We start from the raw sequence: 14,182 nt of genomic DNA, 5'->3' as shown, positions 1-14,182 counted from the left end.
TTTTAATGTACTTACTCATGAATTGCTGAGTATTTACTGCGCAAATTTCTTAATCAACGATTATTTAACAAAAGAAAACAATTTTTAAATGTCTTTTTTATTATCATTATTTAAAATATTTGCTGTTTCAGCAAGTGAATTAGATATATGCTCTGGAAAGCGATACGAATTATAAAAAATACACTCAAATCATATGTAAAGAAAATATTATTTTTGTATCTAATTGTTAATGTTTTGTTTGCCATATTATGCAACTGAATTACCCAACTTGATAATGTTTTATTACGTGTTTTATAGACAGCTGGAGGACCAGGTTTGGCGTTTATTGCTTTCACTGAAGCAATAAACCAGTTTCCAGTTTCACCACTTTGGGCAATACTATTCTTCTTGATGTTGCTAGCCCTTGGGTTGGATTCGATGTTTGGCACTCTCGAGTGCATTACTACAATAATCACAGATTCTGGAAAATATCCTTTCCTTCGACAGAATCGATTTTTTATACCAGGTAAATATCGCATTATTATTACGTTAAAACTGCACATTACACAACTTCATGTGTCTGAGTAAAGCAATCACTATATTGACGAAGTAACGAGGGAGCTTCTACATAATTGTTCAACCTACGAGAAATAACAGCCAATTTTCCCTCAAATAACAGAACTAAGATGGCAGGTTTTTTTTATGATTTGGTCTGGAGGAAGCCTGTGTCTTTCATACGCTCTCCGATTCTGGTGAGATTGACGCAGTTAATGCTATTTCCTGATCAACTACAAGGTAATGGTTGTAGAGAAAAAAAAAACATATGTAAAAGGAAACTCCGGAGGACGCTATGTTCTAGGAAGGAAGAACTTGGTGAAGTGGTTTGTGGTGCCTAACAGTAGGTGCCACATGATCATCCATCTCCAAAGAACAGAAACCACTGTAATTGTGACAGAAGAGGCCGAGCAAGGAAATAACACATATTTTGATTAGAGACTGGAAAGACTTGGTGATTGATTCTAATCTATTCTATCGAATCATTTTATGCAGACATACAAAATGTTTGTAAGAGTACAATCTACAATGTCCCTGATACAGGAACAACATTTCATTGCAGGTCACACCTGAATTCTGCATGGTGTTAGTAACTGTTAGGAGTTTTAATGTATTTTTCTACCACTGAAGAGGAGAGCCTGTGATATGGTCTTTGCTCTTTTGAGGATATCAGTTCGCCACGAGGGATCATCTGGAAGGAGGAACACTATTATTTGTAGCAACTTTAAGGCCACGATCTAACAAAGTTATTTAAGCATCAACTTGTATATATTGCAATATTCTTTCCTGCGCTCTGCACTCTGGGTTCGAATCACGCCACGGTCAACTTTTCTTTTCACCCTTTCGGGATTGAAAGAAGTACCGATGCTGGAGCTGATATAATTGATTCTTCCATTCCTTTGAATTCAAGGTCTTTCGTCTGTATAAAAAATTATTTGTCGCAATTTTGAGGGTTCTACTTGCGTGTTGTTCGTGTTTAAAGAGTACATAACAGTGTTTTTTTGATAGAGGTTGTGTCTTTGTGCTATTAAATCAGACCCAATTTGGCTCCACTGCAGAATATTTTCGAGGTCATAGAATATGTTTGGCGATAGGTGTATAGGATGCATGCGGGTGAAACTTGGATGTGAAAGGTTTGAGAGGAGTAAAGAGTAGTGGTATCATCTGCTCAGCAGACGGGGGTTGTTGCACATAACTGCAACTACACTGTTGATGTATAGAAGAAAGAGTATGAGGGGGAAACCGAACCTATGCACAACAGGGTCCATAGTGTGGATCAGAGGATGCTATACCATTACTCAATGCATTGGTGTGATTGGAGAGAAAGCCTCCGATCCAAGAGACGAGAAATGGATGAAGCTCATAGGCATGTATTTTTGCTCGTAAGCTTGCAGGCATAGTTGAATGCTTTGCTGATGTCAACTCAGTAACACAGTTTTCAACAAATGCTAGCATTTCTTCTAGTGCAACTCAGAAAATTGGGACCATATATGAAGGAAATGTAATTTGTGCATATTCTTAGATAACTTGTTCTAAAGTCTTTTAAAAGAAATTATATCCTCGACTTTTCTATTGAATTTCGCCATTACCATCAAGAAAAAGAGAAACTATTCAGGAATTTACACATAAATGTACATACATGTGCAAGCAAGCGCACACAAACACACACACACACACACACGTGCACATGTACAAATACATACACATTTACTTGTTTGTATGTGTATGTATTAATATTCAATAACTGTTTCTTATCTTTTAATATATTTCTTTTCCCTTTTCAGCTGTCGTGTGCCTAACGTCATTTTTGATCTCACTCAGTTTTGCAGCCCAGTCGGGTAGTTATACGTTTGTACTCTTTGATGAATTCACTGGTGGATTACCATTGCTTTTTATAGCATTTGCTGAAGTTATGTCTGTCTCATATATTTATGGTCTCAGCAAGTAAGTTTAAGCTAGAAGTTGTTTTTCTATTATTCGATGAAAACAATACTGTTGTTTCATGAGCTGAATCGAATACCAGAAATTTGCGCGGAGGGATAACAGCCTGAATTATGGGGGAGGGAATGATTAAATGTGAATTTATATATAGAATATTCTTATATGAAATCAATAACCGATTATGCTACATGGTGATAACAACTGATTTACGAAAAGGAAATATATAATTTTCAATACAATGGACGCAAGTATGACACGTAAGCATGATTATTGTTTAGAAATTCACTTCGTAGTTCTACTGATACTGCTAGAGGGTTCTGCTTTTATGAAGGAGAGAGCACTTTCGTTTGACCTGCGATATCACAGAGGTACTACTTTCCATCGATTTGGTAATATTTCGACTCCAAAATTTTTTAGTATCTTCTCAGATTGTGCTACTCCAAAAGAAATAGTCTTCGCTGATGGCACAAAGACAATACTTTGGCTCTTCAATTCACCTACATGGATAGCTGCTTCAGGATCTGGAATATATCAGTCACGCATAATCTCTTTCCAGCCTTGTTAATGAATGGTGTAGATCTATTCACTAAATTCCAAGTTATTTCCAAGTTATAAGAACTTGTTCTATCTCTGTGGTCCCTTACTTTCCAAACGAATTGGGATTGTGAGATGGAGTATTCTCTGTTGCTTTCATGTTAGTTATATCTGCTCTGAAAGTATTTGCAATGAATCCTGTGTAATTTCTCTTGTGATACTTTACGGAATTTATGGTTATATATATATATATATATATATATATATATATATATTACACGTGTATAAGGGATGACCACTAGGTGGACATCAAATATGCTAGAAAGAGGTCATCAACGACCCAATCACAAAGAAAAATAATGTTCTCCAGAACATTTTCTGGAGAACATTGTTTTTCTTTGTGGTTGGGTCGTTGATGACCTATTTCTAGCATACTGGATGTCCACCTAGTGGTCATCCCTTATACACGTGTAATACAATTTTTTCTGAATTTTCAGATTTTTTTATATGCTAGGCCACTTGGTTTTAAATTGAATTAATATTCAATTTATCACCCTATCTATATAAATATCTGTGTGTGTGTGTGTGTGTGTGTGTGTGTGTGTGTGTGTGTGTGTGTGTGTGTGTGTGTGTGTATTATACACTTAAAGAGCTAGTGGGCAATTTTAAGGGTTCCTGAATTCATAGTTTTTCGATGGACCGAAGCTGTTAGAGTAACGACGCTTTCTAGATAAAAATAGCTGATCTTAATGTTAATGGTGTTAAAAGGCTTTTGGTATTTAGGCTCAGATGAGAAAAGGGATTGTACTTCAGATAGAAAATTCTTTGTTATGTTAGTGACTAAATTCATGTAGAATGATAAATTAAATCAATTTATTTTCCTTTTGCTCACTTACTGTTATGGTGAAGGTGTTGTTTACGTGCTAGTTTTTCGCTAAAGTCACTTCTTCGTATATGTATTGTATGTGTATGCATGCATGCATAAATATATAATTCAATTTTTTTTTTCATTGTACAGATTTGCAGATGACATTCATGCAATGGTTGGAACACGTCCTGGTTACTTCTGGCTGATAATGTGGAAGTATATATCCCCGCTTGTAATGTTGATCATATTATTCGCTAGTTTAATAAAAATGATAATAACTAGCATGACTTATGAAGTTTGGGATAAAGATACGGTAAGATTTCGACTCAAAAACCTACTTCATTATTTTTTGACAAAAGTAACTAAATACATAAGGATTGTTATTTTATTATTCTGTTACATACTGGTTTTGAAGCTTCTTTTAAGTCTCAACGAGTGTATCATATATTTTAGATGAGCGTTTTCTCTTGATTTGTATAATACATGCATTTCTAGCAATTGAAGGATCCTTAGAAAATTACTATTTTTAAATCTCACAACCTGAGATATTCAGCAACAGTACTTTGTAGTAAAGATTGTTTGCCAGCATAACATGGCAGTCCTGGTTTAGGACTAATGTTGCTGTAATTTAGCCCCAGGAGACATCGTCTCCAGCTGGTTATAAGACACGATCTGTGTCCTTATATTTTCGAACAAGGAAATCTAACACCCCCCACTCAGCTCAAAACAATATCTGTGTATCGCGATTTCTGTGCTGATGAAGGGAAATAACCCAGAAATCGCGATACACAGATATTGTTTTGAACTGAGTGGGGGTGCTAGATTCCCTTGTTCAAAAACATAAGGACACAGATCGTGTTGTGTAGCCAGCTGGAGACGATGTCTCCTGGGGCTAAATTACAGCAACATTAGTCTTAAACCAGGACTGCCATGTTATGTTGGCAAACAATCTTTACTATGAAGGATCCTTGTTTTGATGTAGTTGGGTTCACATTCAGTTCGGAACAGTTAGAACAACGTATCCTATCTCCTGAACAAGCCATCCCTCGGTTGTGGTATCTGTATTTTTACTATAAGTGTAATATTTGTATTTTGAAGCAATCAAAGCTAGGAATATACTCTTTTATAGAATTTATATACATTAGTAGCTGTTTCGTCATTTTCCTCAAACATTTATTACCGAATCAACACTTCTTCATTATTACTCACATTTTAAATTGAAACAAAATGAACGAAAATAGCATATCTTAACATTTTTGAAACATATTTTTATCTCAAACTTACATAAACTATAAACCTCTAAACAAGTATAAACCGTCCGGGAATTAGAATCCCAATGAAGGACAATCACGCAATATCAATGTATGACGTAAACTATATAACAAAACCACTGTAAAATAAGGAGCCAAGAACTCCCTAAACAAGTTTAACCCTATAAATTTAGTGAAGATCCACTTGAAAATATCATGCAAAATGGTAATTATATCCTGGCTTATGAAAATATCTTTAAAATTTAACTTTGATATTCCCCCGCGCGCGCGCGCGTGTGCAAAATACATACATAAGAAAAGAAATTTAAATTGTTTAATTTTTTTATGCAGTAACTGTATTTGTGCAATATTTTCAAGTGGACCTTGACAAAATTTATTTCATCCCATAAATTCAATTAAATATGTGACTGATTAACCATATTTATCAATTATACTTATGGCTTATGGTTTGTAGTTCGTCATATGAAAATAGCCAACGGAAGTATGACTTACGTTGTAATAATGTAGATGTGCTAATAAATCTATATACGTATATGATTTGTCCTTTTGTTCTGCATATCAAGCGGATGTGCTTCTGAATGCACCGAAGCAAACTTGCCTGTTGCATATTGGACTTGATTTCATATCTTTATAAGACATCCTTCATGTAAGTGTAATTATAATAAATGACAAGAAGGAAATGAACCTCTTTTGGTCAAACAAGGAATTTTTTAATCATCAGAGACTTGCGATCACTCTAAAGGTGCGTGGCCTCGTGGTTAGAGTGTTGCAATTATGATCACAAGATCGTGGTTTCTAGTCAAAGAACGGGCTGTGATTTTTGTTCTTGAACAAAATATTTCATTTCATATTATTCTAGTTCACTTAGCTGTAAATGGTAACCTTGCAACAAACTTGCATACCGCTCAGGGAAGTGTTGAGATCTTGGTTAAACGCCATGTAAACCGATTAACCCGTTCTATGAGTTTTATAATTCTGGAGGATAACAACTAGAATATTCATGACTAAACTGGTATCTACCACAATATTAGTACTAAAATATTTTAGACGAATATACCTAAATGTATGTGTGTGTGTGCGTCTGTCTGTGTCTGTGTGTGTGCGTGTGTCTGTGTATGTGTTATGTTGCTACTATAGTCATTTGAATTTTATTTATTTTGACAGGCCACCAAAATTAAAACAAAATGGCCCGGATGGTGTTTGTTCATCGGTTCGTCATTCGTTATCCTTATACTTATTTGGATTCCATTAATATTTATAATAAAGAGGTTTAATATCATTAATTGGAAACCTGATCCGAAAGTGTCTTTCCCCAAAGATGAACTGAAGAGAGAAAAGAATTTGCAACCATACGTGATAAAAGATTGGGAGAAAAAATATCTTTTTATATTTGAAGATCTTTACGACTCTTAATAAAGTATACACACATACACACACACATATGTATATGAGTGTGTGTTGTGTGAGCATATGTATATATGTATGTAGATGTGGGGGGTAATATATATATTTGTGTGAGACTTTGTGTCTGTGTGTGTGTCCCCACCGATGTTGGTGTGTTTACGTCCCCTTAACCTAGCAGTTTGGCAAAACAACCCGATAGAATATATATTATGCATATATTACATATATATTTGGTCAATAAGGGAGTTTTGTGTCTCTGCCCTCATTTGCGCCACCTGCTGCGAAGTGGGTTCATCTGGGACTCTCAACACGAAGATTCCAGTTTTGTTTTGAAAACACCTACATCCACCTTGTGTAAGTCACTCAGGCTCTTTAGGACAATATTAAAAAGCTGTGGGCCCCTGAAACCCAGGCTTCTGCAGGAACTAGTCCTAAAGCGCGATGGCATTGTTGGGATATTTGGCACTATGCAATGGCAACCCGTTCTGGTATTTGTGTAGCTTTCAATGCCAAAATTTGGCACAATCACTTCCAGCATCTTCCAGAGGTATATTACTGCATATTTCTCCCGCCTTCGCTCCAGGGAGTAGTCTTAGCTGTTTCAATATTTTCCAGTAGCTGAGCTGTTGCAATGAGACGATCTTCTTTTTTGTGAAGCTTCACTGGATTGCTTCAAGGTCCACTGTTAATTTTACACTATGGGGTGACGATAGCTGGGAGTAGTCCAGGCGAGTGAAGATGAATGTCCTCCAGAGGACCGTTATGGTTTCCTTCTCTCTGGTTCTGGAGGTTCTCAGGATGCAGGCAGCCAGCCGTCTGCACTTTGTCGTCATCCTGGTAATGTGCACTTGGACTGAGGTATCATCACTCGTGTTGATATCCAGGTCACGCACTGATTTAGATTCTGGGATTGTAATCCCCGCCCCCCTGGACCAGTGTACCTTGTAAGGTTTTCGTTCAGTTTTGGGTAGTGGTAGCCCAGGAATTGAAATTTTCTAGCATTAAACTGCATATTATTGTCCTCAGCTCATATGTAAATTGCGTCCAACTTCTGCTGCAGGCGTGCAAAATTGCTATGGTTTTGTATTTTCTGTGAGACATTCGTATCGTGAGCGTAGCTAGCAAGGGTAGCTATCCGGGCAGCTGAGGGCATGTCTGAGAGGGCCAATATGAAAAGCAGTGATCCCAAGACAGTGCCCTGTGGAACACCACTCACTATTTGTGTTTTCTTTGAGGTGGCTCCAATGACCACCACTGCCTAACTTTCAGAAAGTCATGTAATCATTCTCCAAGTTTTCCAGCTATGCCAAGATCGCGCAGTTTGTAGCATATCATACCATGATTAATTATATCTGTGTGTGTGTGTGTGTGTGTGTGTGTGTGTGTGTGTGTGTGTGTGTGTGTGTGTGTGTGTGTGTGTGTGTGTGTGTGTGTGTGTGTGTGTCCGTCCAAAATCACGTAGTAGGAATGAACGGTGAAGGGAGAAGAGAGAAAATAGTAATTCAGTGAAAGAGTTGTGAGAATGATAGCCATGCCTCAGAGGCAGTGAGAGAAAGTAATAACAATGAGAGAGAAGAAGTAGCAAAGAGAACGCCGTGTATCTTCTAGTATAATAATCTAATATAATAATATTCTTATGTATTTCTCCGAGACAACATATGAATGAGGAAGGAAGGGGTGATCCACCGATGGAAGTGGGATGGTGAAAAGTCAACGGTAAAACAAAAATCAAACAGCGCTTCAACTCTGTGTGAATATTTGTGTGTGTGTAGAAGGGAGGAATGTGAATGTTTGTGCGTGTTATATATATATATGTGTGTGTGTATGTGTGTGTGTGTGTGTATATGTGTGTGTATATATGTGTGTGTGGGTGTGTATATATATATATAGCTACAGAAATTAGGAGGTAAACCTAGCTTGATATTAACATATAGGCAGGAAGACATACACTAGCAGGAAGACATGCACTAGAAAATGGGTAGCACTGCAGGCACGGCCCCTTTATCAAAACTAATAGAAGTGGCTATGCGTATAGGTATATGTGTATGTGTGTGCACATGTAGATGCACCTACATGTTGTTGCTGTTGGTCTTCTATTACTAGAGATACTCCTCCTGTATGGATGCACATGCATATCTATTTGCTTGTGAGTGCATGCGTGGATGTGTGTACGTGCATGTGCGTATGTGGATGTGGATATCTATATGGATGTGTGTACATATGTATGTATATATATGTATATATATATATGTGTATATATGTGTATGTGCATATGTGTGGGTATATGTATATGTGGGTGTGTATGCATGTATAAGTATGTGTGCGTGTGTGTACATCTAGCTGTGTGTGTGTGTGTGTGTGTATTTATGTATGTGTATATGTATAGGTGAGTATGTAGGTAGGTATGTAGTTGTGTACATACGGATGTAATGATAGTTGGCCACACAGTTGTGTATGTATGAGTAAGTATGGGTATATGTGAGGGGACATAATGTGTATAAGGATGTATATCTGGATATGTATAGATGAGAATGTATTTATCCTCATTGTTACTGTTGTGGCTATGGAATTAAGAGATGTGTGGCTGCGCGCATACATATGTATATACATACACGCACGCATGAGCGTGAGTACGGGGGGATATACACAGCACGCGGGGGGGGGGGGGGCGCAGGCAGGCTAGCATCTTGACCGGCCACTGGCTATCCAACCGTAGCTAAGCGTAGGCAGTTTAAAACAATAGTTGCCCAATTGGAAGGAGGAAGTTAGCGGTAGTAATCAACCCTCCCCCATTAGCAGCAGAATGGTAGAGCCGTTGGAAGAGGCAACAGGATATCTTACACCGCTAAGTTTGAAAGTTTGGCATATTATTGTTGTTGTTGTTGTTGTTGTCACCATCATCGTCACCTTCACTGTTATTGCTACTAGAAAATTAATAACTTGTATAAAATGAACTTCTACATAGAACCTTCCAATATATACAGAAATGACACACACACACCCAACAAAACTTCCTTTCTAAAAAACACTTATAGCTTTCTAGATACGGCTAATAGAGCTGACACCACAAACAACGTATGTGGTGGAATGTTTGCTTATAATAACTTGTATATGCACACATGAGAGTAAGGGGACATCCGAGTAAGGCTGTGCACACGAACCCACACATATAGATGTGCATTGGAGTGCCTATAGCGACCTATCTATAATGTTTGTAGGCTTTTTGGGTGCCTTCTGCCAAAACTAGGCCGAAACAGCTGTAAGATTAAACTTCTGTTCATCCTCTAATTCCTTATGTACTTTGTACTTCTATATGTAAACCATGTTGGCAAAATAACATAGTCTGCCATGGACACCTGTGCTTTGGTTCTTTCTTTCTTTTTCTTTTCTTCCTTTTTTTGTCACTTTTGCTATGAATTAAATTAATGAATTCAACGGGATACACCGTCTGCAAGTAGTTGGGTTCAGCATATTATCCTCCATTTTCTAATTGTTATATATATATATATATATATATATATATATATATATATATATATATATATATATATATATATATTTGAGTGAGTGTATATGTGTTTGTATATGTTTATCTAGAAAGATACGCAGAAAATAGAATTACAGACACACGCGCATTTACATACACACACACACACACACACACATATATATATATATATATATGAATCCACTTTGGTGGTCATTCCTCTTAATTTTGTATGTAATATAATTTTAATCTTCGGATTTTTCAAATATGCTAAGCCACTGGTTTTAATTGATTAATATCAATTTCTACCCTCATTATTTGATCTATATATACATATATATATATATATATATATATATATATATATATATATATATATATATATATATATATATATATATATATATAGAGAGAGAGAGAGAGAGAGAGAGAGAGAGAGAGAAACAGACACACTTAAAAAGGAAGGAAGAGGGCTGTGACAAAGTATAGAAAACCGCGTTCGCCACCGACTGTGCTACTCATGCATATAAATGTATGCATATGCACACACACACACAAACACTCACAGAGAGTTGAAACACTGATTTTTTTTTTCATTCTTTTGTACCCTTTTACATTCTACAATTAGCCGTCATTTTTGACGGCATGGTGTCAGCTAGAATATATATAATCCCTTACTATATAAAATAGGCATCTTTGTGTGTGTTCGCTTTTCACGCGAAAACGGCTGCACGAATTGCTTCCTTACTTCGGCTGCATGAATAATTTGACCTCGGATACCTAATAGGCACATCAGTTTATATTTTTATTAGAAATAAATAATATTGTTTTATATTTATGATTCACTTCCTTAAAACGGTTTCTCAATGTCAACTTTCGTTATTGACGTAAAAACAGCGAAGTCTCTCTCTCTCTCTCTCTCTTTCTCCATTTTAATGTTTTCATTTCAAGTTTTAATTTTCTATTTGTAAACGACTACGATAAATTCCTGAAAGAAGTATTGGCACTATCATGCTATTAGCTGTCAGAAGTGAAAGTGCTCACTGCCTGCTAGTGAAGTATCTGTCTGTCTGCCTGTTGCTGGCCTGTCGATTCTTTGGCTACTGACAGCTAATACTATGACTGGCCGGAGCGAGCTATATGTCTGTCTGTCTGTCTGTCTCTCTATCTATTACTCGAAAGTTCGCGCGTCCGCGTTAGCTAGTCGTGAGTAGAAAACACAAATTTAATATAAAACCATATTTCCTGAAATTGCAAATTATTTAAAATATAAAAATATAATTTTCAACAGAGAGAATTTATCAAAATAGAAAACAAATGAAGTTTGAAGTTTAAAAATAATAGGATCGACCACTCACGACTAGCTAGCGCGGACGCGCGAACTTTCGAGTAATAGATAGATAGATAGATAGATAGAGAGAGAGAGAGAGACAGACAGACATATAGCTCGCTCCGGCCAGTCATGGTATTAGCTGTCAGTAGCCAAAGAATCGACAGGCCAGCAACAGGCATGCAGGCAGACAGGCACACAGACAGATACTTCACTAGCAGTGAGCTCTTTCACTTCTGACAGCTAATAGCATGATAGTGCCGAAGTATTTACTAATTTCACAAATTTAGATATTCGGTACAAGATAGTTTTTAACGCGCTTTTATTTATACGATTTTTTCCTTTCGTGTTAATCTCATTCATTGTTTGCGATGTTCTCTCCCCTCTCTCTCACGCGCGCGCGCACTCTCTCTCTCTCTCTCTCTCTCTCTCTCTCTCTCTCTCGCACACACACACACACACACACACCAGGTTTGATTTCGTTATTACACAAATGTCATATAAAAATTTTGCAATTCAACGAGAGGCGTCCAAAAACTATGGGCATTCTTTCGCTTGAACTCGCACACTTTGTTAACATCTCTAAAAATCTTTTATTTATTTGCTTTTTCCGCGCCGTGTTCAGCTCTATGTATTTGTAGTCAGTCTCACACGCACACGTGTTTTTTTTTTTGTATGTACGTTTGTATACATTTGTGTGTGTGTGTGTGAGAGAGAGAGAGAGAGAGAGAGAGAGAGTGAAGGGGTATGTTATGTATGCGTACATGCATAAATACATATGCATACATCTTTTTGCATGTATGTGTGCGTGTGTGTGTGAGATAGACACAGAGAGAGATAGTGATGTCTAAGTGGCACTCACTCTCCCTTTCTCTATCTCTCTCTCTCTTATGCGCGCGCAAACACATACATACAAAAAAGATGTATGCTTATTTATTTTTGTATGTGCGTATACATGACAACACACTCCTTCACTCTCTCTCTTTCTCTCTCACACACATACACATACACACGTCCATTTGATCTGATGTTTGATACTGTATGTATATGTATCTGTGTGTGCGCGCGCGCGCGTGCTGCATTCCACAATCGTCAGAAAAAAGCAGAGGAATTTTCTTTCTTGATGCTCGTCGTGGCACAGGTAAAACATTTGTAACAACATTGCTTCTCTCCAAGTCAAGGGAATAAAAAAGAATTGTAGTAGCTGTAGCATTGTCTGGCTTTGCTGCCACCATTCTCCCAGGAGGACGAACACCTCATTCTGCTTTTAAATTACCACTAAACCTGTTCACAAATGACAGTCCAATTTGTAACATAAGCAAAGACTCAGGTTCAGCAGAAGTGTTGTGCCAATGCCACCTTATCATTTGATCCTCCTAAATTATGCAATGGGACAAAGTTAATTGTAAAGACATTACTACCTAATGTGACAGAAGTTACAATCGTCACTGGATATGCCACTGGGGAAGAGGTTTTCATTCCAAGAAATCCAATCAAACCAACCGACATGCCATTTGAGTTCAAACGAATGCAATTTCATTGCAACATTGCTTTGCAATGTTTATTAATAAAGCTCAAGGTCAGACTTTGTAATGAACTGGTTTGCTTTACATATGTTTTTTACTCCAGAGTTGGTAGATTGCAAGACTTATTTGTCTATGCTCCAAACCAGAAAACAAAGAATAGTGTTTACCCAGAAGCTCCTACGAAATATCATTCAACACAAAAATAGTAGAATTTTTCTCCTTTCATAAAAATGGTAAATTTGGTAAATTTTGTATTTTCCTTTATCATTATTATGATTATGATTCTTCTTCTTCTTCTTCTTCTTCTTATTATTATTATTATTATCATTATCATTATTATTATGACTATTATTATTATTATTATTATTATTTTCTATCATGAATTCAGAATTGATTTCTCACTTAAAGAATAAATTGTATCCAATTGAAGAATAAATTGAATTTCAAATAACAAATTTTTATACAACATATTTTCTTTTTTCTTCCGAGATATAAGAAACAATTTCACACCCGAGCAATATATGTGTGTATGTGTGTGTGTGTATATATATATATATATATATATATATATATATATATATATATATATATATATATATATATATATATATATATTATATACATATTATATATATATATATATAAATATATATATAATATAAATATTTTGTACATATATTTTATATATATATAAATTATATATATATTTTATATATACATCTATATTACATATATATATTATATTTATATATATATTATATCGATTTAAATAAGAGCTAAAATACGATCCATTGTAAAAGCTTTATTATGACCTATGATCATTTCGATGCAATATCCAGATCAATTCATGCATATTATAAAATATGGAATATTGTATCTCTTCAGGGTCGGATTGATTCATTGCAGACAGTAAACATAGACAACATTCATAGGCAACATTCGTAGTTGTCCTATAATTACATGTAAAAAAACAAGTTGAAAAGACATGATACGTAATGAAACTGTATAGCATATCGGTATTGAAACCGTTAGAAGACAAAGTAAATGAGAATTGATGCTAATTTAGGATGTTATCCTATGAAGTTAGATAACGAACCAGTACGGAACGCTGTACATTTAAAAAAAAAACCGTTGGACTTATGAAATTAAATTAAAAAAACTCAGCCCGAAGAAAAAACCGTTAGATATTAAAAATATTTTTTTTTACACAAGTTAATGGTCAAATAGAAGTAAATCTTAATAGATGGAAGGAATTTAGATTGAAGAAAGGTGCAGATTGCCGCTATT

At 35.9% G+C, this 14,182-nt stretch overlaps 1 protein-coding gene across 8 annotated transcripts in view; it reads left to right on the top strand.

Annotated features, from left to right (window-relative positions):
- Window positions 1–10,873, top strand: part of LOC106883614 (sodium-dependent neutral amino acid transporter B(0)AT3) — a 118,581-nt gene extending 107,708 nt beyond the window's left edge. For 6 of the 8 annotated variants that reach the window (XM_052969179.2, XM_089355957.1, XM_052969184.2 and 3 more), the window contains 4 exons: window positions 298–505; window positions 2,319–2,478; window positions 4,028–4,190; window positions 6,313–10,873. In XM_052969179.2, coding sequence (XP_052825139.1) covers window positions 298–505; window positions 2,319–2,478; window positions 4,028–4,190; window positions 6,313–6,561 — 780 coding nt within the window. In that variant the 3' untranslated portion in view covers window positions 6,562–10,873. Of the gene's footprint in view, window positions 1–297; window positions 506–2,318; window positions 2,483–4,027; window positions 4,191–6,312 lie in introns of those variants that run through there. The other 2 variants (XR_016242785.1, XM_089355965.1) reach the window with 2 other exon arrangements.
- The last annotated feature ends 3,309 nt before the right edge of the window (window positions 10,874–14,182 follow it).

The sequence above is a fragment of the Octopus bimaculoides genome, chromosome 1 (genome assembly GCF_046866305.1).
Source record: "Octopus bimaculoides isolate indiv1 chromosome 1, ASM4686630v1, whole genome shotgun sequence".
Lineage (NCBI taxonomy): Eukaryota > Metazoa > Mollusca > Cephalopoda > Octopoda > Octopodidae > Octopus > Octopus bimaculoides.
Note: the sequence above shows the minus strand (reverse complement) of the source record. Positions and strands in the feature narration are given on the sequence as shown.